This window comes from Panthera pardus, unplaced genomic scaffold (genome assembly GCF_024362965.1).
Source record: "Panthera pardus isolate Hobbes unplaced genomic scaffold, ASM2436296v1 HiC_scaffold_6, whole genome shotgun sequence".
NCBI classification, from domain to species: Eukaryota; Metazoa; Chordata; class Mammalia; order Carnivora; family Felidae; genus Panthera; species Panthera pardus.
In genome coordinates, this window is record NW_026526991.1 from 109,595,899 (window position 1) to 109,623,775 (window position 27,877).

The window sequence follows — 27,877 nt, forward strand, 5'->3', positions numbered from 1 at the left end:
TACACAATTAAAAATATATAGAAAGTTAAAAAAAAAATTAGAAGGCCTTCATTTTTCCCCTAATACCTTCAATACTGTTATTTAAAGCAAATCACTATTAAGGATTTAAAGTATTCTCTGAAAAAATTCTCTATGCATTTAAGATTGTGTGTACATTTGTTTATATGGATGTGCATATGTATATATCTACATACGTATAAATACTGCATACAGTATTACACACACATATGTACATGCATTGGGGGAATTTATAGAAGTATTACGAATACCTAATAATATATTCTTAGAAATTAGAATAGATTAGTGGTTGGTATGAGGCTATAAGTATGAGGGAGTTGCTTTATGGTGATACAGTAGATGTATATTTTGAATATGGTGGTAGTAACATGAATCTAGGTATGTGATAAAATTTCATAGAATTACATAAATACAAATATACACAAATGATTATGTGTTAAAGCTGGCAAAATCTGAATAAGGTCTATAGGTTGTATCAATGTTGATTTCCTGATTTTGACATTGTGCCATAGTTATGTAAGATGTTACCATTGGAGAAAATTGGGTGAACATGTCCAGGACTGCTTTTGTTATGTTTGCAGCTTCCTGTGAATCTGTAATTATTTCAAAATTAAAAAAAATTTTTTTAAGTTTAAATGGCACATAATATGTGAATATCCCTGTTTTCTTCCTTTTAGCTGTAACTTTCTTCTCTTCATAAGTAACTACTGAGAATAGTTTGTACTTAAATATTTGTTTATTTAAGTACAGTGGTTATATTTATTTTTTGTGGAAACTTTATATTCCTTTAGGAAGATGATGAAAGCTTTAGAGCCTCCTCACATAAAAATACTCAATATGCATATGCACACAAAACTTTATGTATGTTTTAGAAGGTTTATGGATTCCTAGGATCAGAATTGCTGCCTTAACATTTATATGGCAGATTTCTTTTTCCCTAAGAGAATCATTTGGCAGATTGCAATCTGAAATAAGTCTCTATGCTTAATGTTTGTTGAATTGGAAAAGTTTTTATTTATTCTGACATTATCATTCAGCAGCAAAACAATCATGACTTTAGTATCCTTTCTCTTGCATAATCAGAAACAAAGACAAGAGTTTAAGTGACAAATGAGAAAAAAATTTTAACTTTATAGCTCCTTTTTTTTAAGTTTATTTATTTTGAGAGAAAGAGAGAGAGAGCATGAGCAGGGGAGGGGCAGAGAAAGAAGGAGAGAGAAAATCCCAAACAGGCTGTGTGCTGCCTGAGCTTGGGCTTGGTCTCATAAACCGTGAGATCAGGACCTGAATCAAAACCACGAGTTCAACGCTTAACTGACTGAGCCACCAAGGCTCCCTGCTCCTTTTTTTTTTTTTTTTTTTTTTTTTAATTCTTCCTACTTTCTCTTCTGACATCAGACCTCTGTTAGATACCAAAGTTTTCCTACAAGTGTGGTTCCATATCAGGGCTCTGTTCCATTTGTTTGTCTATCTTTGGCCCATATCTCACTCTGTTCATTATTATAGCATAATAAGTCTTGATATCTGGTCAGACAGACTTGCCCTCCATAAGCTAGAAGTGTTCTGGCTGTTATTCGGCCCTTTACTTTTTCATAAGGCCCTTTACTTTTTTTTTTTTTAATTTTTTTAACGTTTATTTATTATTTTTTATTTATTTATTTATTTTAACGTGTATTTATTATTGAGAGACAGAGAGAGACAGAGTGTGAGCCGGGGAGGGGCAGAGAGAGAGGGAGACACAGAATCTGAAGCAGGTTCCAGGCTCTGAGCTGGCAGCACAGAGCCCAATGCGGGGCTCGAACTCACAAACTGAGATCATGACCTGAGCTGAAGTCAGACATTTAACTGACTGAGCCACCTAGGTGCCCCCCTTTACTTTTTTTTTCGCACAGATCCTGGTCATATTTTGTAAAGGTGATTATAAGTTGCCTAGAATAAATTTTTTGTAGGATTGAAATTCAATTGAATATATAAGTTCATTTGGAGGGAATTTACATCTTTACTGTATTAAATCTTCCTATTCATGAACATATCTGCTATTTTTAATGCCTTCTTTAATGTCTCCTAAGTTTTTATAAATATATCTATAAAGGTTCTTCACTCCTTTGTTTGATTTATTTCAGGATACTTGGTATTTTCTGATACTGTTAGAAAAAATTTGTTCTGTGTAATTATGCATTCTATTTGTTTTCTGCTAGTATATTGAAATACAACAGGCTCTTTAATATATAAATCTTAACATTTAGCCTCCATGTTAACTTCCGTCATTTGTAGCTTCTTTTCCCAAAAAAAGATCATTTCTAATAATTTGTGCTCATTTTTGTGCTTTCTATGTCAGCTATCATAATCTGTAAACGATAGTTTTGTTTCCCTTGTGTGTGTGTGTGTGTGTGTGTGTGTGTGTGTGTGTGTGTGCATGCGCACACGTGCACTTGCCTGTGCACACACACAACACCTCATTGGCTAGGACCTCCACAGCAGTGTTGAAGAGGAGTGATGGATAATGAGCATCTTTGTCTCACCCCTGATTTTAAAGGTTACATATGTAACATTTCCCTATTTAAAATGATGCTTCCTTTAGCTTTTTATTAGATACTCTTAATCAGAATGATGAAGTTAATTTGAATTTGGTGTTGGATTGTATAAAATGACTTCTGATTCTATTGAGAGATAAAGTTTTTTTTCTATTAATCTTTTAGTGTGGTAGGTTACATTTATGAATTTTCTAATATTAAACTATCCTCATATAACTAGAATAAAACCCAGGTTGGTTGTTGTCTGTAATAATTTTATAACATGGCTGCATTTGATTTGCTAATACTTTGTTTAGAATTTTGAATCTATATCCATGAGTGGAATGGGCCTATAATTATTCTTTCTCATAATGTCTTTGTCTGGGTTTGGTATTAGGCTCATTCTTGTAGGTTAAATTAGGAACTATTCCATCTTTTTCTTTTGAGTAGATGAGTTTCTGTAAAATTTTTCAGTGTTTAGTAAAACTCCCTGCAAAACCATCTGCGTCTAGGGTTTCTTTGTAAGAAGAATTTTTTTTTCTTGCACATTCACAAAATAACCTTTTGCCTTTATTTTATTTTGAAGTATAGCTGACATGTTAGTTTCCGATGTACAAAATAGTGATTTGACAATTCTATACATTACTCGGCGCTCATCACGATTAAGTGTGGTCACTATCTGTAACCATACATTATTACATTATCATTGACTGTATTCCTTATGCTGTACTTTCCATCTCCATGACTTATTTATTTTATAACTGGAAGTTTATGTCTCTTACTCCCCCACCTATTTCGCCTATCTCCCCTATTCACCTCCCCTCTGACATCCACCAGTTTGTTCTCTGTATTTAAGAGTCTGGATTTTTTGTTGTTACTTGTTTTGTTTTACAGATTTTACCTATAAATGAAATCACGTGGCATTTGTCTTTTTCTGCCTGACTTATTTCATTTAGCACAATACCCTTTAGGTCCATTCATGTTCTCACAAATGGCAAGATCTCATTTTTTTTTTTTTTTTTTTTTTATGTCTGAGTAATATTCCACTGTATATATACACCACATCTTCTTTATCCATTCATCTATCAGTAGCTACTTGGGTTGCTTCCATATTTTGGCTACTGCAAATAATGTTATATATACATAGGGGTGCCCATATCTTTTTGAATGTGTGTTTTCATTTTCTTTGAGTAAATACTCAGCAGTGGAATTACTGGATTATATGATATTTCTATTTTTAACTTTTTGAGGAACATCCATACTGTTTTCCACAGTGGTTGTACCAATTTACATTCCCACCAATAGTGCATGGGGATTCCCTTTTCTCCATATCTTCACTAATACTTGCTATTTCTTGTCTTTTTGATACTAACCATTCTGACTCATGTGAGGTGATATTGTGGTTTTGATTTTCATTTTCCTGATGATTGGTGACTTGAGAATCTCTTCATGTGTCTGTTGGCCATTTGTACATCTTCTTTGGAAAAAATGTCTATTCAAATCCTCTGCCTGTTTTTTAATTGGATTTTTTGGGTTTTTTGGTGTTGAGTTGTAGAAGTTCTTGATGTATTCTAGATATCATCCTTTCTTGGATATATCATTTGCAAATACTTCTCCCATTCACTGGGTTGCCTTTTTGTTTTGTTGATGGTCTCCTTTGCTGTGCAAAAGCTTTTTATTTTGGTGTTGTCCCAATAGTTTCTTACTGCTTTTGTTTCCCTTGCCTGAGGATACATATCCATAAATATATTATTAACACTGATACCACCTGTGTTTTCTTTTAGGCGTTTCATCATTTCAGGTCTCATATTTAAGTCTTTTTTTTTTTTAAGAATGTTTTAAATGTTTATTTTATATTTGAGAGACAGAGAGACAGAGCACGAGTGGGAGACGGAGAGAGAGGGAGACACAGAATCCAAAGCAGGCTCCAGGTTCTGAGCTGGCAGCACAGAGCCTGACGTAGGGCTCAAACTCATGAACTGTGAGATCATGACCTGAGCCAAAAAGTCAGATGCTTAGCCAACTGAGCCATCCAGGCACCTCTCACATTTAGGTCTTTAAGCCATTTTGATTTTATTCTTGTGTATGGTAAGAGAAACTGGTCCCAGTTTCATTTATTTGCATGTAGCTGTCCAGTTTTCCCAACACCATTTATTGAAGACACCATCTTTTCCCCATTGTATATTCTAGCCTCCTTTGTCATAGATAAATTGACCACAGAAGCATGGGCTCTCTATTGTGTTCTATTGCCCTATATGGCTGTTTTTGTACCATACTGTTTGGATTACTACAGCTTTGTAGTATATCTTGAAATCTGGGATTGTGATACCTCCAGCTTTGTTCTTTCTCAAGATTGCTCTGACTATTCGAGGTTTTTTGTGGTTCCATACAAATTTTAGGATTCTTATTCTAGTTCTGTGAAAACTGCTATTGGTATTTTGGTAGTGATTGCATTGAATTGGTAGATTCCTTTTGGGTAGTATGGACATTTTAACAGTAGTGATTTTTTCAATCCATGAACATTGTTTATGTCATTTTCAGTTCTTTCATCAATATCTTACAGTTTTCAGAGTATAGGTTTTTCACCTCCTTGGTTAATTTATTTCTAGACATCTTATACTTTTTGGTATGGTTACAAGTAGAAATTTTAAAAAATTTCTTGGGGCGCCTGGTTGGCTCAGTTGGTTAAATAAGCGTCCGACTTCTGCTCAGGTCATGATCTCACGGTCCATGAGTTTGAGCCCCGCGTCAGGGTTGTTGGGGTCAGTGCTGACAGCTCAGAGCCTGGAGCTTGCTTCAGATTTTGTGTTTCCCTCTCTTTGTCTCTGCACCCCCCACCCCCTCTCTCGCACTCTGTCTTTCTCTGTCAAAAATAAACTTCAAAAAAAAAATTTTAATTTCTTTCTGTGTTATTAGTGTATACAAAACACATTTCTGTATATTAATTTTGTATCCTGCAAGCCTACTAAATTCATTTATTAGTTCTAACAGTTTTTTGGTGGGATTTTTAGTTTCTATATATAGTATCATATCATCTGCAAATAGTGACAATTTTATTTCTTTCTTACCAATCTGGATGCCTTTTATTTCTTTTTTGTGTGTGATTGCTGCAGCTATGACTTTCAGTGCTATGTTGAATGAAAGTTGTGAGAGTAGACATTTTTGTCTTGTTCCTAATCTGCAAATAGTGACAATTTTACTTCTTACCAATTGGGATGCCTTTTATTTCTTTTTCTTGTTTGATTGCTGCAGCTAGGACTTCAGTGCTATGTTGAATGAAAGTTGTAAGAGTGGACATTTTTATCTTGTTCCTGATCTTAGAAGAAAAGCTTTCAGGTTTTCACCATTGAATATGATGTTAGCTGTGGGTTTTTCATATATGGCCTTTATTATACTGAGGTATGTTTTCTCTAAATCACTTTGTCGGGTTTTTTTTTTTTTATTACTAAATGTTTATTAATTTATTTTTGAGAGAGAGAGAGAGACAGCAGAGGAGGGGCAGAGAGGGGAGAGAGAGAGAATCCCAAGCAGGCTCCATGCTGTCAGCACAGAGCCCATTGTGGGGCTAGAACCTACGAACTGTGAGATCATGACCTGAGCTGAAATCAAAGAGTCTGACGCTTAACCTACTGAGCCACTCAGTTGCCCCTGTCGGGAGCTTTTATCATGAATGGATGTTGTATTTTGTCAGATGCTTTTTCTCTATCTGTTGAGATGATCATATAGTTTTTATCCTTCCTCTTGTTAATGTAAGGTATCACATCGATTGATTCATGAATACTGAACCATTCTTGCATCTCTGGAATAAATCCTACTTGATTGTGTTGAATGGTCCTTTTAATGCATTGTTGAATGTGGTTTGCTAATACTTTGTTGAGGATATTTGCATCTGTGTTAATCAGGGATATTAGACTGTAGTTTTTGTTTTGTTCTTTTTTTTTTGTTTTTGTTTTGGTTTTTTAGTGATAGTCTTGGTTTGATGTCAGGGTAATGCTGACTTTGTAGAATGAATTTGGAGTGTTCCCTCCTCTTCTATTTCTTGGAATAGTATGAGAAGGATCATTGTTAAGTCTTCTTTAAATGTTTGGTAGAATTTGCCTGGGAAGCCATCTGGTCCTGGACTTTTTGTTTGTTGGGAGTTTTTCGATTACCAATTCATTATCATTACTAGTAATTGGTCTGGTCAAATTTTCTATTTCTTCCTGATTCAGTTTAGGAGATTGTATGTTTCTAGAAATTTATCCATTTCTTCTAGGTTGTCTAGTTTATTGGCATGTAATTGTTAGTGGTAGTTTCTTATTCTTTGTATTTCTCTGGTATGGGTTGTTATCTCTCCTCCTTCATTTCTGATTTTATTTATTTGAGCACCCCCCCCCCTTTTTTTTTGTATGAGTCTGGCTAAATGTTGATCAGTTGTGTTTATATTTCAAAGAACCAGCTTTTGATTTCATTGGTGTTTTCTTGTGTTTTCTTTAGTGTCCAGTTATTTTTGCTCTAATCTTTATTATTTTCTTTTCGTTTAAATTATTTATTTTGAGACAGAGAGAGAGAGCATGAGCAAGCAGGAGAGGGGCAGTGAGAGAGGTAGAAAGAGAACTCTAAGCAGGCTCTGCACTGTCAGCACAGAGCCCAGTGTGGGGCTCAAACTCACAAACCATGAGATCATGACCTGAACCGAAAACAAGAGTCAAATACCCAACCAACTGAGCCACCCAGGCGCCCCTCTAATTTTTATTATTTTCTCTCTTCTACTAACATTAGGCTTAGTTTGTTCATATTTTTCTAGTTGCTTTCGGTGTAAGGTTTGATTATTTGATATTTTTCTTGTTTCTTGAGATAGGCTTGTATGAACGTATACGTCTCTCTCAGAACTGCTTTGCTGTGTCCCAAAGATTTTGGACTATTATTTTCATTTGTCTCCATGAATTTTTTGAGTTCCTCTTTGATTTCTTTGTTGACCCATTGATTGTTTAATAGCATGTTGTTTAGCCTCCATGTATTTGTGTTTTTTCCTAGTGTTTTTTTTTCCTTGTAATTGATTTCTAGTTTCATACTTGTGGTTGGTAAAGATGCTTGATATGGTTTCAGTCTTCTTAAATTCATTGACACTTGTTTTGTGGCTTAACATGTGATCAGTCCCGGAGAATGTTCTATATGCATGTGAAAAGAATGTGTATTCTGCTGTTTGTGGATGGAATGTTCTATATGTATCTTGTTAGGTCCATCTGGTCTAAGGTGTTGTTCAAAGCCATTGTTTCTTTATTGATTTTCTGTTTGGATGATCTAACAACTGATATAAGTGGAGTGTTAAAGTTCCTTACTATTAATGTATTACTGTCAATTTCTCCTGTTATGTGTGTTAATATTTGCTTTCTATATTTAGGTGCTCATATGTTGGATGCATAGATATTTACACTTGTTCTCTTCTCCTGTTGGATGGATCCCTTTATCATTATATACTGATTTTCTTTGTCTCTTGCTACAGTCTTTGTTTTAACGTCTATTGTGTCTGATATATGTATTTATATTCCAGCCTTTTTTTTTTCACTTCCATTTGCATAGAATGTTTTTTTCCATCCCTTCACTTTTACTCTGTATGATGTGTCTTTAGATCTGAAGTGAGTCTTGTAGGCAGCATATAGATGGGTCTTGGTTTTTTATCCATTTAGTTACCCTACGTCTTTTGATTGGAGTATTTAGTCCATAAATATTTAAAGTAATTACTGATAAGTATGTACTTATTAAATATTATTTTGTTTGTTGTTTTCTGGTTATTTTTGTAGTTCTTTTCTGTTCTTCTTTTCTCACTCTCTTCCCTTGTGGTTTGATGGCTTGCTTTAGTGTTATGCTTAGATTCTGTCCTCTCTATTTTTTGTGTATCTACTATAGGTGTTTGATTTCTGGTTACCATTGGGGTCATATATATCTTATGTGTATAGCAGGCTATATTAAGTTGATGGTTGCTCAATTTTGAATACATTGTGAAATCATTAAATTTCTACTCCCTCCCTCCACATTTTACTTATATGATAGCATATTTTACATCTTTTAAATTTATCTCTTGACTGATTTTTGTAGATATAATTGCTTTTAAATTGATGTGAAATTAAATACCTTTATTTTCTTTCCACTTAATGAACTCTCTTTAAACATTTCTTGTAAGGCTGGGTTAGTGGTGATAAGTTTTAACTTCTGTTTGTCTAGGGAATCTCTTTGTCTCTCCTTCAATTCTGAATGATAACTTTGTCAGGTAGAGTATTCTTGGTTGTAGGTTTTTTTCCTGTCAGTACTTTGAACATCTTGTGCCACTTTCTTCTGGCCTGCAAAGTTTCTGCTGAAAAATCAGCTGATAGTCTTATAGTATTTCCCTTGTATATAACTGTTTTCTCTTGCTGCTTTTAAAATTCTCTCTTTGTCAGGGGCGCCTGGGTGGCTCAGTCAGTTAAGCGGCCGACTTCGGCTCAGGTCATGATCTCGCGGTCCGTGAGTTCGAGCCCCGCGTCAGGCTCTGTGCTGACAGCTCAGAGCCTGGAGCCTGCTTCAGATTCTGTGTCTCCCTCTCTCTGACCCTCCCCCGTTCATGCTCTGTCTCTCTCTGTCTCAAAAATGAATAAACATTAAAAAAAAATTTTTGCCATTTTAGTTATTATGTGTCTTGGTGTGGGCGTCCTTGGGTTTGTCTTGTTAAGAGTTATCTATACTTCCTGGACCTGAATGTTTGTTTTCTTTCTCAGATTAGGGAAATTTTCAGCTATTGTTTCTTTAAATAAATTCTCCAACCTCTTCTTCCTTCTTTTTCTGGGATCCCTGTCATACAGAAATTATTACTCTTGATGATGTTGCAGAGTTCTTTTAACCTATTCTTACCTATTCTTATTTTTTATTTTTTTTCTTTTTCTCTCTCTTTCTCTCTCTCTCTCTCTCTTTTTTAGGTTTGTTTTGTTTTGTCTTGTCTTTGCTGTTCAGCTTGATTGCTTTCCATTATCCTGTTCCAGATCACTGATCCATTCCTGCATTTTCTCATCTGCTGTTGATTCCCTCTAGTATATTTTTTATTTCAGCTAATTGTGTTCTTCAACTCTTTTTAATATTTTGTATCTTTGTTGCAGTTCTCACTGAATTAATCCACTCTTCTCTCAAGTCAGGTATCGTAATGACCATTACTTTGAACTCTTTATGAGAAATATTTCATTTCATTTAGCTCTTTTTCTGTTATTTTGTCTTGTTCTTTCATTTGGGGCGTATTCCTCTGCCTTCTTATTTTGTCTAAATCTGTTTCTGTATATAGTAGGTTAGCTGTGTCGCTTGGTCTTGAAAGTAGTAGACTTGTGTAGAAGAAGTCCTGTATTGCCCTGCAGCACAATCCCCCCCCTCGTCAGCAAAACCAGGTGCTCCATTGGTGTCCCCTGTGTAAGCTGCATGGGCCTTCCTGTTGTGGCTGAGCCACAGTTGCTGTGGGCATGGTGGTAGATGGGACTGGCCTTCAGCACAACTGTCTACAGTAACCTACTTTGCCTGCTGTTGGGGCACTGGACAGGATTTGTTCCCCACACTGTTGAGAGGCCCAGCTGTTAACTGCCTGGGCTAACTGGTAGTTGGGGCCAGCACTCACCCTAGCTGTCTGCAGTTAGTCTCTGCCACCACTGTTAGCATACTGAAGAACAAGGGCTGGCTCCATGTGCAGCCAGCTAAGAGGCCTGGCTGCCGGAACTGCGGATGAGCTAGTGTATGGTATTGTGACAGGGCAAGAGCCACTTTGGAAGGCTGTCTGCTGAGATGGGTTTCTTGGGTGGAGCAGGTCAGTAGGGGAACACTGGGGCGGTGAGGACCAGCTGTGGTAGCAGTGTAGATGGGAGAGTGTTAGAACTGTGTCCAATTATATAGATCAGGGAGTAGAAGAGAAATGGCACCCACCAACACTTTAGCTCCTGGAGAAGTCTCCTGCAGATCCCTGCCCCGTCAACATATTCTAAGATTAGTCAGTAAATCTTCACATATACCCCAAGCACCTTCAAACTGCTTTTTTTTTTTTTAATGTTTGTTTATTTTTGAGAGAGAGACAGTGCAGGCGGGAGAGGGGTAGAGAGAGAGGGAGACACAGAATCGGAAGCAGGCTCCAGGCTCTGAGCTATCACCACAGAGCCTGACACAGAGCTTGAACTCATGAGCCATGAGGTCATGACCTGAGCTGAGGTCGGATTCTTAACCAACTGAGCCATCCAGGCACCCCGAAACTGCTATTTCTATGCTGTGTCTCTGCCAAGTTATTTAGTGTGCTGGTTCTTTAAGGGCAAGGACTTGGTTTCCTATTGCCCTCCAGGTCTCCAGGGGTTGAGCTCTGCTGGTTTTTAATGCTCCTGAAATTAAGCCAGATGATTTTTTAAAGCCATACATTATGGGGACTCATCTTATTAGTGTGGGTCCCCAGGGCTGGAGGTCCCTGGTGTAGGGTCTAATCCCCTCACACCTTCTTGTTTGTGATATCCCTCCCACTTGTGGTTAGTTGCTTAGGGTTTGGTTCCTGACTGCATTTCTGTCTCTCGCATCTTTTTTTTTTTTTTTTAATGTTTTTATTTATTTATTTTGAGAGACAGAGAGTGAGAAAGGGGGAGGAGCAGAGAGAGAGGGAGACAGAGGATCCAAAGCAGGCTCTGAGCTGACAGCAGAGAGCCTGATGTAGAGCTCGAGCCCATCAACCCAGAACATGATCTGAGCCGAGGTCAGAAGCTTCACCAACTGAGCCGCCCAGGCGCCCCTTCTCACACTTTTTTTTTGATGTGGCTTCCTCTACAACTAGTTGTGGAAGATTTGTTCTGCCAGTCTTCAGATTATTTTCAGAATTGTGTAGATGTAGTTGTTGACTTGGTGTGTCCATGAGATGAGGTGAGCTCACTATCCTCCTACTCTGCCATCTTTCCAATCTCCAGCTTTTTGCCAAATCTTAGAGTGCTGGATCCCAAAACAGTTGTCTCAGAATTTTTTACACTGCCTGTAGTTTTTTCAGTAGTCAGATATTTATTTCTTCTGAGTCTGTTGTGAGTTATTTTTTCAGAATTTTTGGAAGTAGTTGTTGACAGTATTTACTTTAAAAAAGTTGTTATTTGAAAGAACTTTAAATTTATAGAAGAGTTGCAAAGCCAATACAGAAAGTTCCTGTATACTTCTCTTTTCCTAATATTACCATCTCACAACCCATGGTATATTTATGAACATTAGTATAAAACTGTTAACTAAACTACAGATTGTATTTGCACTTTCTCAGTTTTTCACTGATTCTGCTCCAGGATCCCGTCTAAATCACAACATTGTATTTAGCTGTCATGTCTCTCTTGGTCTCTTCTACTTGGTGGAGATATTTTTAGTCTTCCGTTGTCTCTCATGAATTGACACTTTTTTTAAAAAAATTAGTGATCAGGTATTTTGTAGTATGTCTGTCAACTTTGATTTCTCTGATGTTGGGTCAGATTAGACTGAGATGATGGGTTTGGAGGAGGAATTCCACATGGTGATATATATGCCCTTCTCATCATATAATATCAAAGAGTAGAGTATATCAACAATACTTTCTTTTTTTTTACTTGTGATACTAACTTTAGTCACTTGGTATTTTATTTTCCTTTTAATCCCCATCTGGAGTGATGTCTTCACTCATAATATTGCTTGTATGTATCTTTTCGTGAGGACTTTTACTAGAGATTTGTGTATTTTGTTGGATTTTTTTTTTCAAAGAATCAGTTTTGTCTCAGTTGATCTTCCCTGTTGTATCTTTCTTTCTCTTTTATTATCCCATTCTTATTTTTCTTTTCTTTCCTTCTTCTGGGAGACAAGACTGTTTTTAGATTGGACTGAAATGGATATAGAATCTTTGGTGAGAGGGACACTTTAAAATCTCTAACCAAAGTTTTGTTTTTTTTTACAGGAATCTGTGTATTCGTTCAGCTGAGATATGATTATATAGTGTGGAGGTTGAGGAAGGGTTCCTAATGTGAGACAGTATGTAGAATTCCTGATATTTAAGCATTGTTTTCTATCTGGTAATCTCAGTTAAAGAAAATAAAGGCATTAATAATTTACCTAGCTTATTGTAGCCCTGTGTTAGAGCTCCATTAATAATTTTTAAAAGCATAAGAAATAGTTGAATTACTGCCCATACTTCCTACTGCAAATGATGAAATTTACTTTTTAAAAAGAGCGATTAGGAGTAAGAAGTAAAATAAAGTGAAAATTGATTGAAAATTACAAGTTTTTAAAATACCAGAGTAGAGTAACTTGTTCCCTAGGGAATATTTTTACACACTTCTGTGATTTAGCTGCCAGCTATTTTTCCCTTGATGCCAAAAGAATTTTGTCTAAATCAAGTTACTAAAAGAGAGTGTTAACAATACCCATTTTATATGGCTGTTGTTGAGATGAAATGAGATGCTTTATGTAAAGTATTTACTACACTCCCTGAGGCATAATAAGGTACAATAAGTATTCAGTAAAATTAATATCCAAGTGAAAACTTTTTATAATAACTCCTTAAAGCAATCCAGTTTGTGTAGGTATTTTTCTTTAAACAGGTTCTTATGTAAAGTTTGTCAAGACAGCTTAACTTTTTAACACTTCTTATGAATTCAGTTAACATTATCTGTTATTCTTCAAATCTGTAATGGATTTAACAGGTTGAAACGCCTTTTGGTTGGATCAGTTTGGTTTTTTTTTTTTCATCCTTGGGGGTTATGCTTTTTTACTTCCCAAACTCTTGAGAAAGTATTTATAGATGTTTTCAGAAAAATGATTCTCAGCCTACATAGTCTTAATCTTCCTTGATTCCTTAGGTCTAGATTCTTGCCCCCCCCCCCCCCCCCCACCACCACCTCCTTTTAAATTTTAAGCAACCCTCTCTAAATAATTTGTATGAACAACAGACAGATTGGAAATCAGGGCATTCCAATTTCTTTTATAATTCTGTTTCCTGAATAAATTACCTCATTGGATTCCTGTGAAATAGGGAAGGTTGTATCAGCTGACCTTTGGAGGCCCCTTTCAACTTGAAATTTCTGTTTTCCAGTATATGGTTTTATATGAGGTCTAATTAGATTTAAATAAGAAAGCAACTGTCATAAATAGGATGACAATAATGCAAGAGACTTTGACAAGAGACTGGTAAATTGCTGAGAGCACTAGGAAACATAGTTTGAAAACAATGCACAGAAGTAAAGAGAAGATTATACGTTAAAAAACTTCAGAGTAGAGAATACTAACGAACCAGCAATCCTTGACAGATAGAACTCATTTCCTTCTTCCGTAGATGGGTCTCACTTAATACTAAAATTATTTAATGTAGTCTGAAAGATTATTTTTATCACAATGGCCAAGAGTTGCTAAAAGATAAAAACATATGTCTTTCCTAATTCTTAAATACTTAGTAGCATGTTTGCTCTTAGATATTCACCATACCAGATACTGGTACTTTGAAACTGTGTTCCAGCAGCTGTCTACATTTCTTTTTTTTTTTTTTTTTTTGGCCCTATGATTTTTAACACTGTCCTTTAGCTAAAAATGCTTGCTTCTACCACATAGGTAGTTATCTGATACTAATGTGATTGCTCTTTCCTACAATTTGGGTTAGATAATCTCTACCTCAGTTAATTTTATAATGATTATAATTTTTTTTAAAGCAGAGTAATACACTTTTTCCCTCTTTCAGCTGTGTAGTATTAAACTCATCAGTAAAGGAATTAATTTGGTTGCTATCTTTAAAGAAAAGATTACTTCTTAATGTAAGTTTGGTTATGTGTATTAGGTATATTTTATGCCCTACCACCACCCATGAGCCTAGGAATTTTTGTATGTGATCTCACATGCAATTGTCTTACATTTCCCATATTATAATAAAAATATATAGATTATAGCATTTCCAGTCCTGAGGTAACTTCTTTGAAGATTTCAGAAAATTGAGGCCCATCTCAGCGTTTGAAGAAGTAAAGTTACCTGTCAGACTAATGGAAGATTTTTCCTTGTGAAATCAGTATGTTCCACTAAGTGAGGATTCTTACGGAGCATGAATGCTGAAATACTTAGTAAACTATAGTTAGAATTTCGTGACTTTTCAGTTGGGTGAAGTGGATCTCTGCAGGAAAGACAAGAAGAAGGTTTAAAAGGACAGACAGAAAAGACAGCAATGTAAAATGATGTAAAAGGAGAAAAGGAGGAGCTGATGGCTTAAAGATCATGCATCATCTGCTTTTAAGATATAAACTGGGACTGAACTCTTTCAGCTTAATTGTATTCTTATAAAGATGGCTTCTCTTGAGCTATGTAAACACTATAGGAATAATCGCAGTTTCATTCATTTTGAAGAAAAGTGTTTCAGAGAAATATTAGGTTTAAAAGTGGAATGTAGGTTGTAGAATTTTTAAGTAAAGGTGCTCCTTCATATATATATATAAGGAAGAAAACACATGATGTAACCATAGATTGTATATTGCATATTTTTCAGTATTTACTTCACTTGGAAAGATAGAAGTAATTTTGTTCATATGGTAACTTATCTATCTTTCATATTAATATAGTAGAATTGCCAACTGGGACTTTCAGTGCAGTAACAACCTAAAGTTGTTTATAATTTTAATAAATAAAATAGTGTAACTTCATGGATCCAAATGTTGTAGTATAAGAATTTGAATATTTTCAGTAATATATAAAGAGGCAAGCATAAATATGGAAAATAAATATTGTGCTATAAATTTTCTGCAAGGACTTTAGTTTTACTTAAAATTAAAATTGGATATATGAAATTATAAAAAGGAAATAAATAGATATATTTTTAAATGCTTATAAAAGGAATTACTTAGATACTTAAGGATACCATTGAAAACCCTGAGTTTTTAATGTTAGAAGGATTCAGAATTGCATTTCTTTTCCCCAGTAATTCTGTAGTTAACTTTTTAGTGTTGAGTACTCTGTAAACAAAAGCAAAAATTAAAATGAAATTCTCCTCTTTGAATTTGGAACACTTTGTAACATAGCCTGGTATGGCTGATGTATGCTTTCTCTGATGCATCCCTGTGTTTGTCATTTTTATTTATTAGTTGTTTAGACCCTAGAGACTTCACTGAGGGAAAAATACAGTCTTAGATAAAGACAAAAATCGAACTCAATCTTTATTCTTTTGAATCTCAGAGTTTCTGAAAAATGTATTTTAAAATTTCCCAGCTCAGTTTTAGATTTATTGACTTTTTTCCTTGCAATTAATAGTTTTTGTTTCATACATTTTCAATCTCTGTTTGTTAGTTGAGTAAATATCAGGATTATTATCTTCATGGTTAATTATTTTTATTGTTGTAACATCATATATCTTGTGCTCTTTTTCTTTATTCTGGCACATATTAATATTGTTATATCAGTTTTCTTTTGTATTTGGGGGGATTTTGCTGTGTGTGCGTTATTTAACTTTTTAAATGTAAATTAAGATACAGAAAACTGCACAACACAATTGTACAGCCTAATGAATTATTATAAAGTGAATATTCTTGTTATTACCACCCAAGTCAAGAAATAGAACCATGCCAGCCACCCCTGAAACCTTTATATGTGTCCCATCCCTTCCTTTATGCAAAAGTTACCTTTATGCTGACTTGTAAGGTAGTTCCTTTCTTCTATTTCTTATGATTTTATCACCCACATGTATATTCCTAGACTCTGTAAGAGTTTAGTTTTGTCCATCCAAAAAATGTTCCTTTGTCCTCTTTATTTCCTGCAAATTGGCAGACTTCTTGGTTCCCTCGGACGAAACTATAGATACTTTGTTCTTTCATAATGTCTGTTTTTTCACTTGTTTTGGATATAAGCAACCACTGATGCTGAATACTGACATCTTTTGTTTAATGAGATTTATAAAATTGTCACTTTATTTCTATCATTTTGTTTTAACTCCTACCTGGAAGCAATAATTTTATAAAGACATGCTTCCCTTCGTCTACTATTTGGTTACCCAATGGTGAAGTTCATATAGGAAGGGTAAAATAACTGCTCAGTTTGTTCTTTACCCATTTGTCAAGATAATGAGTTGGGTTGTTGTTATCCTCAGAAAGTGACCAATTAGCCTTATTCCCCCAGTATATTATGATGATCTTACAGACCTAAATATATTTGATTTGTTTCTATTCATTGTGGTGTTTTACTAAAGTTTAAATTGCTTCCATTTGGTTAGGTGGCACCATGGTCTTTTTGAGAAGATCCTAGTCATCCTTGCAACCTTTCTTGTTACCTAGTGTGTCAGGATGTGCCAGACTCACCTTGTACATTTTCTTCCCTGGACCATGTAATTAGCTACTCAATGAAAAACTTAGTTTTAAATACACAAGTGGTACATACATTCTTGAAAAACTTTGAATGTTCCAGATCCTTTTCTTAGGCTTTCTCTTCCCAGAGGTAATAATCCCTGTTATTATTTGCTTAAGTGTCTTTACAAACCTTTTCCTAGGTCTTTTTATGTTTACGTACAGAAATAAGTACAATACAGAGATTGTTTTCTTTTTTATGTGATTTTTTCTAACTTTTGAAAATCATAAATGATGTACATACTTACTAACTTCTTTTTTTATTCAATTATATATCTTGATAATTTTTCTGTTAGTTTATACCACATTCTTTTTAAACTGCTACTTAGTATTTATTTAGTATGGTCCTACCTCATTTTATTAAACCCTTCTCATGGTGTATATTAGGTTGTTTCCAGTTTACCCACTAATCCAACTCTTGCTTTTTATCATGCATGAATGCAGATGTTTGTTTGGAGCCATAGAGTACATGCATTTAGAATTTTTCCAGTTTGCCCTCTGATGCGCTTGTTCTTCCACAAGCAGAATGTGAGAATGCCTGTTTCTCTGCCATTCAGCAATACTTGCTGTTAGGAAATCTTGCCAGTCTGAAGGTAAAACATTTCCTCGATTTCCCATTGCCTTTCTCGGGTGGGAATAGGGGAAACTAGAAGGTGTTCTCAGGTGAGGGCCGCAGCAAGTCTTCTGGTTGCAGCGGTTTCCCTTCTTGAGCTCCGCTGCCTCTCATGCCCCGCCTTACCACCCCAGAGGGTCACACACACAGAGCTGCGACTCGTCTTGCTTCAGAGACTGACTCTTGCTCCTCATGTCCTAGATGGTTTTATCAACTTTCTGTGCTGTCCAGCTTTCGGTGTCTGCCACTTCTTTGCCTGTCTTCCTCTACTCCCTTCCCATCCTCTCCTTGTAGCATTTCATTCTCTTGTGCATTTTTGCGTATAGTTTTATTTTCCCACACTGTCCTGTCTTCTTTCCATCTTTTTTCAATTTCTTTAAGTCCAAGGGCTACCGCCAACAATGGGGTACTAAAAAGTAACCTTCCTGTCATTTCCCAGATTTACAGTAGGGACAGGGGACTGCATTTAGTTTGCTGGAACGCTACTTTCATTTAAACATATGGGTAAAGGGAAGGTTTCACTAAGAGATTAATGTACCCCTTGTCATATATCAGTATCAAGACTTTTGAGAGTTCCAGCCTAACTTTTGACGACTGTCAAAAATTTGGTCTGCTGTTTGAGTTAAAAGCTCATTTCATAGGCTTCAAAAGCTTTGATTTTAAAATGACAATCAGTGCTTTTTTGGTCTCTTTATTCTCTTCTCTAATATATTAAAAATGCTTCCATTTTGTTCCTATTAGTACTTAAAATAATAGGTGGTATTTATTAATTGTTTATTCCTACACCAAGCACTGTGTTACATGCTTTCTTGCGTTATGCTTAATCTTTACCACATCCTCACAGCCATGAGGTGTAGGTACTTTTATTATCCCCACTTTACAGAAGAGGAGATCTGAGTGAGTACCAAGAGGTTAAGAAGTGCCTGCCCAAGGTGACATATTAATGCAGCCAGAACTCAAACCCAGGCAGCCTGACTCTAAAATCCTGGTCTTAAGGTCTATGCTAAATATTTCTTTTGGTCCCTATCATCTCAGCTGATTGGTTTCATTATATTGGTAATTTCATTATGACTTTTGTAGACATTTGCCACACAGTCCTGTTAAGATAAAATAATTAGCGATATTTCTAAAAATTCATTTCTTTTCTCAGGGTTTATCTCTTGGGACCAAGGTTCTTAGATGAAAACTAGAGTTTATTCAGATGACCAATTTAGTCAGTGCTTTTGTGTATTACTAACTTGGTATCATTTCAGTTTATTTTCATTATCTGTCAGCCTAATAGAAATGCTGTATATTTATAATGTTTTGTATAGTTATAAAAGTGTGTGGTGATTTAAAGATTGAATAATTATGCCTAAGAGTTTCTGAATTCAGCTGTTACCTTTCTCGGGAGGACAGCTTAGTTATTAAGCACTAGGAATATCTGTGTTTCTTCTAGACAGTGTGTTACCCAATTCCAGCTTACCTGGGCCTTTTGGGATCAGAAACAAATGGCAAGAATGCTGAGAATATCAGGAGTGGAAGTTTTCCTGGTGCTGAGCAGGGAGAATAGACTTTGGTCATGAAAAGAATTTTAGTAGTCTAATTTTCCAAAAATTCAGACGTTTCTCATTCTTGACTGATTTTTGTTTGGCCCTAGGCAAAGTTAAAAGAAAAAAAATCTGGTGTGTTCCAAATAGATGAGATAGGTTAGATCATTATTTCACCAGATTTAATTTGGATTTAGGAAGGAACTAATAGAAGGTGAGCAGAGCAGTGTATGTGACATTATAGGAACTCATTGCTTTTGTTAGTAATATCAAAATGTAGATTTTGTATCTGAGATTTTATAACTGACAGAATTATTATACCTATATTTGTTCAAGTACAAAAACCTTCCCCCCAGACTATCCAGATAATTAAAGAAAGAATGAAAGAGTATTAGAGAGATGCAGGGAGGGACACTAATATGTAAACATCATTGCCTCAACACTTTTCAAAAATGTTAGAAAGTCTTTTTATCCTACTGTAAAGAACAAGATATTTTTACGATGGAATGGTGATCATGTATTTTCTGTTGTTCTCTCTGTAAAATAAATATTAACTCAGAGGAAAAAAAAAGACATTTTAAAGTGAGGTGAAAGATTGCCAGGAGGAAGGTAAACCTTTGACCGCATAATGGTTTGATTTGAGCATTAGTACTGGAGTCAGAAACTCCCAACTTTGGGCCAGACTGTTGGGCTGTGGCTTTAGGCAAACTATTTTTTTCTATTTCATTTACCTCTTTCTGTAATTAGAAAGCCTGACATTCACCTACACTTGTTACCATGTTTAAAACTTGCATCTTAGGGGCGCCTGGGTGGCTCAGTTGGTTGAGTGTCCAACTTCAGCTCAGGGCGTGATGTCGCGGTTCATGAGTTCGAGCCCTGCGTCGGGCTCTGTGCTGACAGCTCGGAGTCTGGAGCCTGCTTCAGATTCTGTGTTTCCCTCTCTCTCTGCCCTACCCCCGCTCATGCTCTGTCTCTCTCTCTCTCAAAAATAAATTAAACATTAAAAACAATTTTTTGATAAATAAAACTTGCATTACAAATAGTGCCTTGGCTAAGTAGGAACTTACCAAATGTCACATGAATAATTGAGGTGATTTTAGATTCCTTTGCAGCTGTAAAGGGATATAGAAGTACTGAAACATATCTCACTAAATGTCTAAAATTTCCAAAAACCTTTGTGTTTGCATGGGAAGCAACTCAGTGGCAGATCTCTTAGAGAATAGCACCTATTAGTCCCTTCAGGGAGTAATAATATATAGAGTTTATGTGTACTGTCAGATTATTATGGGCATACTTGTAATGGTCCAGACTGAATTCTGACCAAATCCTCTAGTAACAGTTTGTGGCAAGTCAAATTCAAATATTTTTAACCATCAGTCTTAAAAGTCTTGAATTAATGGCCTCATGTCTACTCTAAAATGAAAGTAGTATCGTCTGAGTATCAATGTAGTATTTACGATTAACACTTTTCTCATTTATTGAAATGACATCTAATGACTACATTAACTATCATAAATATTAATTCAGCTATGATATGAAAAAAATTATTCTTAAGTTTAAAATGCTTTATAAATTGATTAGACCAATAGAATATTAACAGCCATATTTTGGCATTCTTTGCTATTTTTCCATAGATAATTGTATTCTCAATATTTTTTGTTATACCTTGTTTTAGTGATCGTGGTGGAGAAGACCCAAACCAGAAAGTAATCCATGGGGTTATTAACTCCTTTGTTCATGTTGAACAGTATAAGAAAAAATTCCCCTTAAAGGTAAAAAGCCTCCTTTAAAAACATAATCAGACCTTTAATTTTTTAAATTACTTGTTCTCATTTTTTAATTAAATTTTAATTGATTTATTTAGTTTTATCAGGAAATCTTTGAGTCTCCCTTTCTGACTGAAACAGGAGAATATTACAAACAAGAAGCTTCAAATTTATTACAAGAATCAAACTGCTCACAGTATATGGAAAAGGTAAGAAAGCATATTATGTTAAATGCATCATCTCTTATATGTCAGGCATGGTTTTATCTAACATTTGTTTTCTTAATTAAGAAAGTGGAAAAAGCTTTTATTTGTTTGATCATTACTCTGGGTTATAATTAATGTGCAATTCCTCCTATTGATAAATCATTGTTCTTGCTGTGGCATTTTCCATGAGAAAAAGTGCTATCCAATTTTCATCATGGTTGATGCTTTTTGATAAATCCTGATTGCTTGATTTGCTTGCCTTTAAAATTAATATTCACAGTCTTGGCTAAAGGATAAACTATATTTATGCTTAGTAGATAAGTTTAAGGCATAGGATAAACATAGAAGCGAGGTATGTGGGTTTTTATCTTTTCTTCTTTAAAATGGAAGTGAAAATAAGGAAAAATATAATAATTCTAGATATTTGGATAGGTTAATCTTTGGGTCTGTTCAACTTTTGGAAGACTGAGTAAAAGCTCCAGAAGAAACTTTAATTAATCCTTAAACCAACATTTATTGATTACCATATTTAAAACTGTATGTGTATTTTCTTGGTAAAGGAATAGTTATAAAGTCAGCCATCGTATAAGATGTATTAAATTTTTAGCCAGGTTTTTTCACTTGCTGTACTGAATTTCAAGCATTTTATTATAGGATGATATCTGTTAGTTTGTTTAGCCAAGAAAAATAACGTATTATAAGTGGAATAATTATAGACTGGCCTCCATAGATGACAGGTTAAGAAATATCTGTACTTCCTGATACATTATATATTCCACAAAGCCCAGGTCTAGAAGTCTGAGCTCTTTTATTCTCTTCCTGCTGTTGTCACTAGCTCTGGTACCTTGAGTAAGCCTCTGGGACATGTTTCTCCATCTATTAAGAGGTTACATTAAGTCAGTGGTTCTTAGCTCCAAGCCCTTTTTGCATCTTAGACTCTTGTTAAAGGTTCTAGGTCCAATCCTGAAAAGTATGCACAGAATATCAGTGATACGTACACTCCTTGTTACATTTGGTTCACAAGGAGGCCCTTGGCAAAAATACTGTATTTTCACTTATGTAGAACCATACACTGTCTAGAATGTGGGATATCTAGAATAGATAAATTAATGGAGACAGAAAGTTGTTGAGATGTTACTGGGAGGAGGAGAGAATAGAGAGTTATTGTTTAATGGTTAAAGAGTTTTTGTTCGGTGTGGTGAAAAAGTTTTAGAAATAGTTGCACAACACTGTGAATGTAATTAATGCCACTGAACACAGTCAAAAAGTGGTTAAAGTGACATATTTTATGTTATATATATTTTACCACAATTTTGAAAACACTAATAATGTAATACACCCAAACCATTGAATTATATTTTAAATGGGTAAATCATACAATAAGTAAATTATATCTCAAACTGTAAAAAGGAGGGCCTTTGGAAATTATGTTTGGGAAATAGCATATATAAAAGTAGTTCATTTAATTTACAGACTAATGTAGCCGTCCTGCTTCTCTTTCTGTATTTTACCTGTAGTTTTGGCCTTTCCTCCCCAGCTATAAGTGATTTTGTAACTATTTGAAGCCTTGCACGGAGATACTCCACTCTTGTCTACCTTCCTGTTGATACGTACCCTTCTCCCGATTGTCATTATTTTTTTTTTCCTTTACTCATCCTCACCTCCAGACTCTAATTCCTGTTGCATTTGGTTAACCCATAAACACTAAAGTCACTTACAGTGCACTATAATGATTAATAGGCATAATCCTTTTAAGGGATATTTTTGTTTTGAAAGAAAAACTTACTGACCAAAATGACTGTCTTCGTTGATTAAATATGTGCTATAAACATCTTATAGGCTATTATTATTATTATTATTTTTTGAGAGAGAGACAGTTCACACATATGCACATGAATGAGCAGGGAGGGGCAGAGGAAGAGGAAGAAAGAGAATCTTAAGCAGGCTCCACGCCCAGCACAGGGCCTGGAGCCCTATGTGCGGCTTGATCTCACAAGCATGAGATCACTTGAGCTGAAATCAAGAGTCAACGCTTAACCAGCAGAGCCACCCAGATGCCCCATCATCTTTTAGTCTGGATACTTTTTTGGCTACCTTTCGTTTCTGTGTCTGCCCTGAACTGGTTCCACAGGGTAGCAAAGATAGGACCATGAATCTCTCTTCCATCTTTACCTCATTTTCATCAAAAGGTATCTGAGAGGTATCCAGGAATGATGTCTTATTTCCCCTCTCAACATCACCTTTCATCCCAGTATTAGCTTCTTTTTTTTTTAAGTTTTGTTTGTTTACTTTAAGAGAGAGGGAGAGAGTGTGAGCAGGGGAGGGGCAGAGGGAGGAGGAGAGAGTAAATCCCAAGCAGGCTGCATGCTATCAGCGTGGGACTCAGTCTCTAAACCATGAAATCATGACTTGAGCTGAAACCAAGACTTGGATGCTTAACCAACTGAGCCACCAGGCACTCCCTCCCCCCAGTATTATCTAATTATGCCCAGACAAATCAGTAGTACTCCCTAAAGGCTTACCTATACATAGTTCTCTGGGACCTGTTAAGTTCAAAAACTCTAGTTATATAGCTTTGCATTGCAGGGTATTTTCAAAGTCTATACTATGCTAGCATGATTTTTATTGCAAATGCCGTTTTGTTTTGAGGTAGAAATTAGCCAGATTCTCTAGCTTTTATCTTTATTAGCTGGTTCTTATTAATATTAATCAGTATATTGTTTGTAGCCCAAAGTTTCTTATATAGGATAAGCTTTACTAAAGATCTTGATTGACATATTTAACTAAGACTAAATATATTTGACTGTCAAAAATTTTAATGAAATCTTTAATGTGATAATTAATGTACATACTGTTTACATTTACATTTTATAAGAGGAACCAATATAAAATAATTAGATTAATCTACTTAATCCAGTTGATGTAAATTATTTTTTAGTTTGATAGTTAAATATTCATAAAGTAACCACCTGTTCTATTTTTTAATAATTTTTACCCACTTTTCCTGTTGCATATTAACTTGCCTTTAAAATGAAGACAAAATGTAGACCACTTAACTTTATTAGTTCTTATTCATAAGATTTTGGTGAAATGTAGGTGATAGCTAGTAGCCTAAATAAAAAATTGAAATCATTTATGGAATGTGGACTTACGTTGGTTATATAATCTTTATTTGTTACCTGGCCATATTTAATTGAGCCATTAAATTGAGGCTACCTAAGTTACTTACTGATAACAGGTTTTTCCTCATAGTAGGTCATGACTGTAAGAATATATTTCTAAAGGTTCTAGGTAGATTAAAAGATGAAGAAATTCGATGTCGAAAATACTTGCATCCAAGTTCATATACTAAAGTGATTCATGAATGTCAGCAACGAATGGTAGCAGACCACTTACAGTTCTTACATGCAGAATGTCATAATATCATCCGACAAGAGAAAAAAAATGGTAAGTGATATGAAACAGTAACTATGAATAGATATTAAATTATAAACCCACTTTTTACATCATCTTCAAACTTCCTTAGATTTCAAGTATTTTTAGTAATAGTCTCTAAGATATTCGATGTGCCTTTTTACAGATTTTTAATAATCTACATTGAAAGACTGTTTTGGAAAAGTATATGTTCAAAGTATATTCCTAAGTCAAAAGTAAAACTAGGAAAATGTGTTTGCACATTTTTGTGTATCACAAGGGCTAATTTCCTTAATACATTAAGAGTTTCTAATAAACAGGAAAAAAAGCAAAGAAGATGAAGAGGAAACGTGAATAGATTGTAAATACACGGAGATGCTTAATCTCACTCAAAATAGAAGAAAATACAAAATAAAGATGCAATGAGATGCTAGTAATAAGCAGTAAAAAAAATGGGATTTTTTTTTTAAAAAGACAAAATAGCACTAAAAATTTTCACTAGCAGGGAGTAAACATAACAAGATATGTGCCAGACTTACACAAAAAACTAAACATTGGTTTTTTAATGTTTTTTTGAGAGAGAGAAAGTGTGTGTGTGTGTGTGTGTGTGTGTGTGTGTGTGCGCGCGCGCGTGTGCGTGCATGAGAGAGAGGTGGGGGGAGGGGCAGAGAGAGAGGGAGACACAGAATCCAAAGCAGGCTCCAGGCTCTGAGCTGTCAACACAGAGCCCGTTGTGGGACTGGAACCCATGAATTGTGAGATTATGACCTGAGCCACAGTCGGACGCTTAACAAACCCAGGCGCCCCAAAAAACTAAACACTGTTGAAAGCAACATTGATTTATAGATCAGGAGAATATACTCAAAACTGAAGTGGTTTGATTTTTGTTTGTTTGTTTGTTTGTTTTAATTCTGAAAGTTAAACTCTTAGACTAAGAAAAGTCAAAACAGTCTTAAAGACCATAATGGGAAGACTGCAGGATAGCATGATTTATGATAAAACTACAGTAATTAAGACATCGAGGCATTGGTGTAAGGGTAGAGAGATAGACCAATAGAATAAAATAGCATAGAAAGAACCCATGCATACATACAATAGATACTTGATTTACGACCAAAGTAACACTGTAAAGCAATGGGTGAAAGGTATAGTCTTTTTAACACATAGTGCTGAGTCCATTGGATAATCACTTGGGGAAAAAAGTAAAATTTGATCTGTACCTCAGACAGCATGTCCAGAATCAGTCAATACATTGTAGGCTTTTGACCTAAATGTAAAACAGTAACACTGTGAGAATATAATGTAGGAGAATAACTTCATGACCTTGAGGTAGGGAAAGATAATTTTAAATAAGACACAAAAAGCACTAACCACAAAGGAAAGATTGATCTAGTGGACTGCATTAAAATTAAAAACGTTGGGTCATTAAAAGACCATTAAAAGTATCAAAAGACAATCATAGGGTAATATATTTGCAATGACTGAAAAAGGTTTATGTCTAAAGTATAAAATGGTCAAGAAATTTGAATAGTTACTGCAGAGTAGAGGGTATCCAAGTAGCCAGTAAACATATACAAAGGCCCTCAATCTTATTAAAATAGGGGAATACAAATTAACCACACTGATATCAATAGTCACATTTTGATATAAAATTTAAAAGATTGAATATAATAAGCATTAGGAAATGTGTGGAGTACAGAGAGCTTGTTATACACTAGGCTCAGAATATAAATTGATGCAACTGCTTTGAAACACTGACATTGTCTCCCAGATACATAATCCCCTGCCCAAACTGTGTACAAATACGTACAAAAAGGTACAAGAATGTTCATTGCAGTGTTATTTGTATCAGCCCCAAACCATAAACAGTTCAAATGTTCAATAACAGAATAGATGAAGTATAGTATATTCATACAGTGAAATATTATAGAGGAGTGAAAATGGACAGATTACAGCTACCATACAAAATGTAGATCAACCTTATAAATATGTTGAACCAAAGTAACCAAACATGAAGGAATTGTATGATTCCATTTTTATAAATCAAAACAAGCAAAACTAATCTGTGGGTTGGTAGTCATGACAGTGATTGCCTTTGAGGAAGAGCAAGAGGAGTAGTGATTGGGAGGAGGCGTGCAGGGAACTTGTAGGTGTAGGAAATGTCTGTTTCTTACCCAGGGTGATCATGTGGGTGTTTATGTGTTCACTTATGACAATTCATTTAGATACATGTTTGCACACTTTTTATGCGTGTGTTATATTTCAATAAAAAGTTTAAAAATACTGCACGGAGACATCATTTTCACCTCTCAGTGGGAAAGATCAAAACATTTGATAACACATTGTTGGCAAGGGAACTTCCTGCTGTTGGGAGCTGTGTTATAAGGATCTGTTTAGAGGATGAAGCTTTGACATAACAATCCCATTTCCAGGGATTTATACTACAGATATGCTTGCTAATATACAGGTTTAGTAATTGTAATGTTGTAATAGCAAGAGATTGGAAACAACCAAATTTTCATAAATTTGTAAGCATTTGTAATATAGCCATATAATGTGCTATGCAGTTATAAAATATGTGAAATACACTGTGTAATGATATAAAAAGATCTCTTAAGTTAAAATAGTGTGTTATACAATTGCAGATAATACATAAAACGGGCTACACTTTTTGTGTAAAAAGATGCAGAGGAAAGACTATCTGTATTTGTTTGAATGTGCATGAAACATCTTTGAAAAGGTATTAACTACAGTATTCCTTTCCTGTGGGAAAGGAGGACTGGATGGTTGGAGATGGGTGTGGGGGACTTTCTCTGCATTCTCTTGTAACTCTGCATTTTGAACCATATATTACCTATTGCATTAAAATATTATTTGAACTCTTTGGAAATTTAATAATCAAATTTTCTTTTTCTCTTCAGACATGGCAAATATGTATGTCTTACTTCGTGCTGTGTCCACTGGTTTACCTCATATGATTCAGGAGCTGCAAAATCATATCCATGATGAGGGCCTTAGAGCAACCAGTAATCTTACTCAGGAAAATGTGAGTTATATAAGGAGCTGGGATGTTTTTCTCTTAATCAGAATATCATGGAGTTTTTCTTTTGACTTCACTATTTTAAACAATGGCAGAAGAGTCCTACCATGATAACAAATGAAACATATTTATTAAAATATGTTTTAAACCTATAGTTTGTTGTCCTTATTTTGGAATTACCGTATTATTAGAAAGTCATTGAATGAGATAGGCTTCTTAGTTATACTGATGTGTTCATTTAGCAATTGTTAATTAACTTCTCACAGAAAAATATGTTTGCTGTTTGTAAATGATTGTGTTTCTATGTAACTGGCATTAATAGTTATAGTAGTAATGGTATCTATCAAAGGCAGTATAGGCAAATTACAATTTACTTTCTTTATAAATGCTCTGAATTTGGTAGTCCAGGAAGCAAATTTAAATTGAAACAATCTTCCCTAAATATATGCTT

At 35.0% G+C, this 27,877-nt stretch overlaps 1 protein-coding gene across 4 annotated transcripts in view; it reads left to right on the forward strand.

The window, feature by feature from the left end:
• CUL2 (cullin 2) overlaps window positions 1-27,877 on the forward strand; it is a 101,910-nt gene that overhangs the window by 52,895 nt on the left and 21,138 nt on the right. For all 4 annotated transcript variants that reach the window (XM_019465115.2, XM_019465113.2, XM_019465114.2 and 1 more), the window contains 4 exons: window positions 20,676-20,772; window positions 20,865-20,975; window positions 24,257-24,419; window positions 27,308-27,432. In XM_019465115.2, coding sequence (XP_019320660.1) covers window positions 20,676-20,772; window positions 20,865-20,975; window positions 24,257-24,419; window positions 27,308-27,432 — 496 coding nt within the window. The remainder of the gene's footprint in view (window positions 1-20,675; window positions 20,773-20,864; window positions 20,976-24,256; window positions 24,420-27,307; window positions 27,433-27,877) is intronic.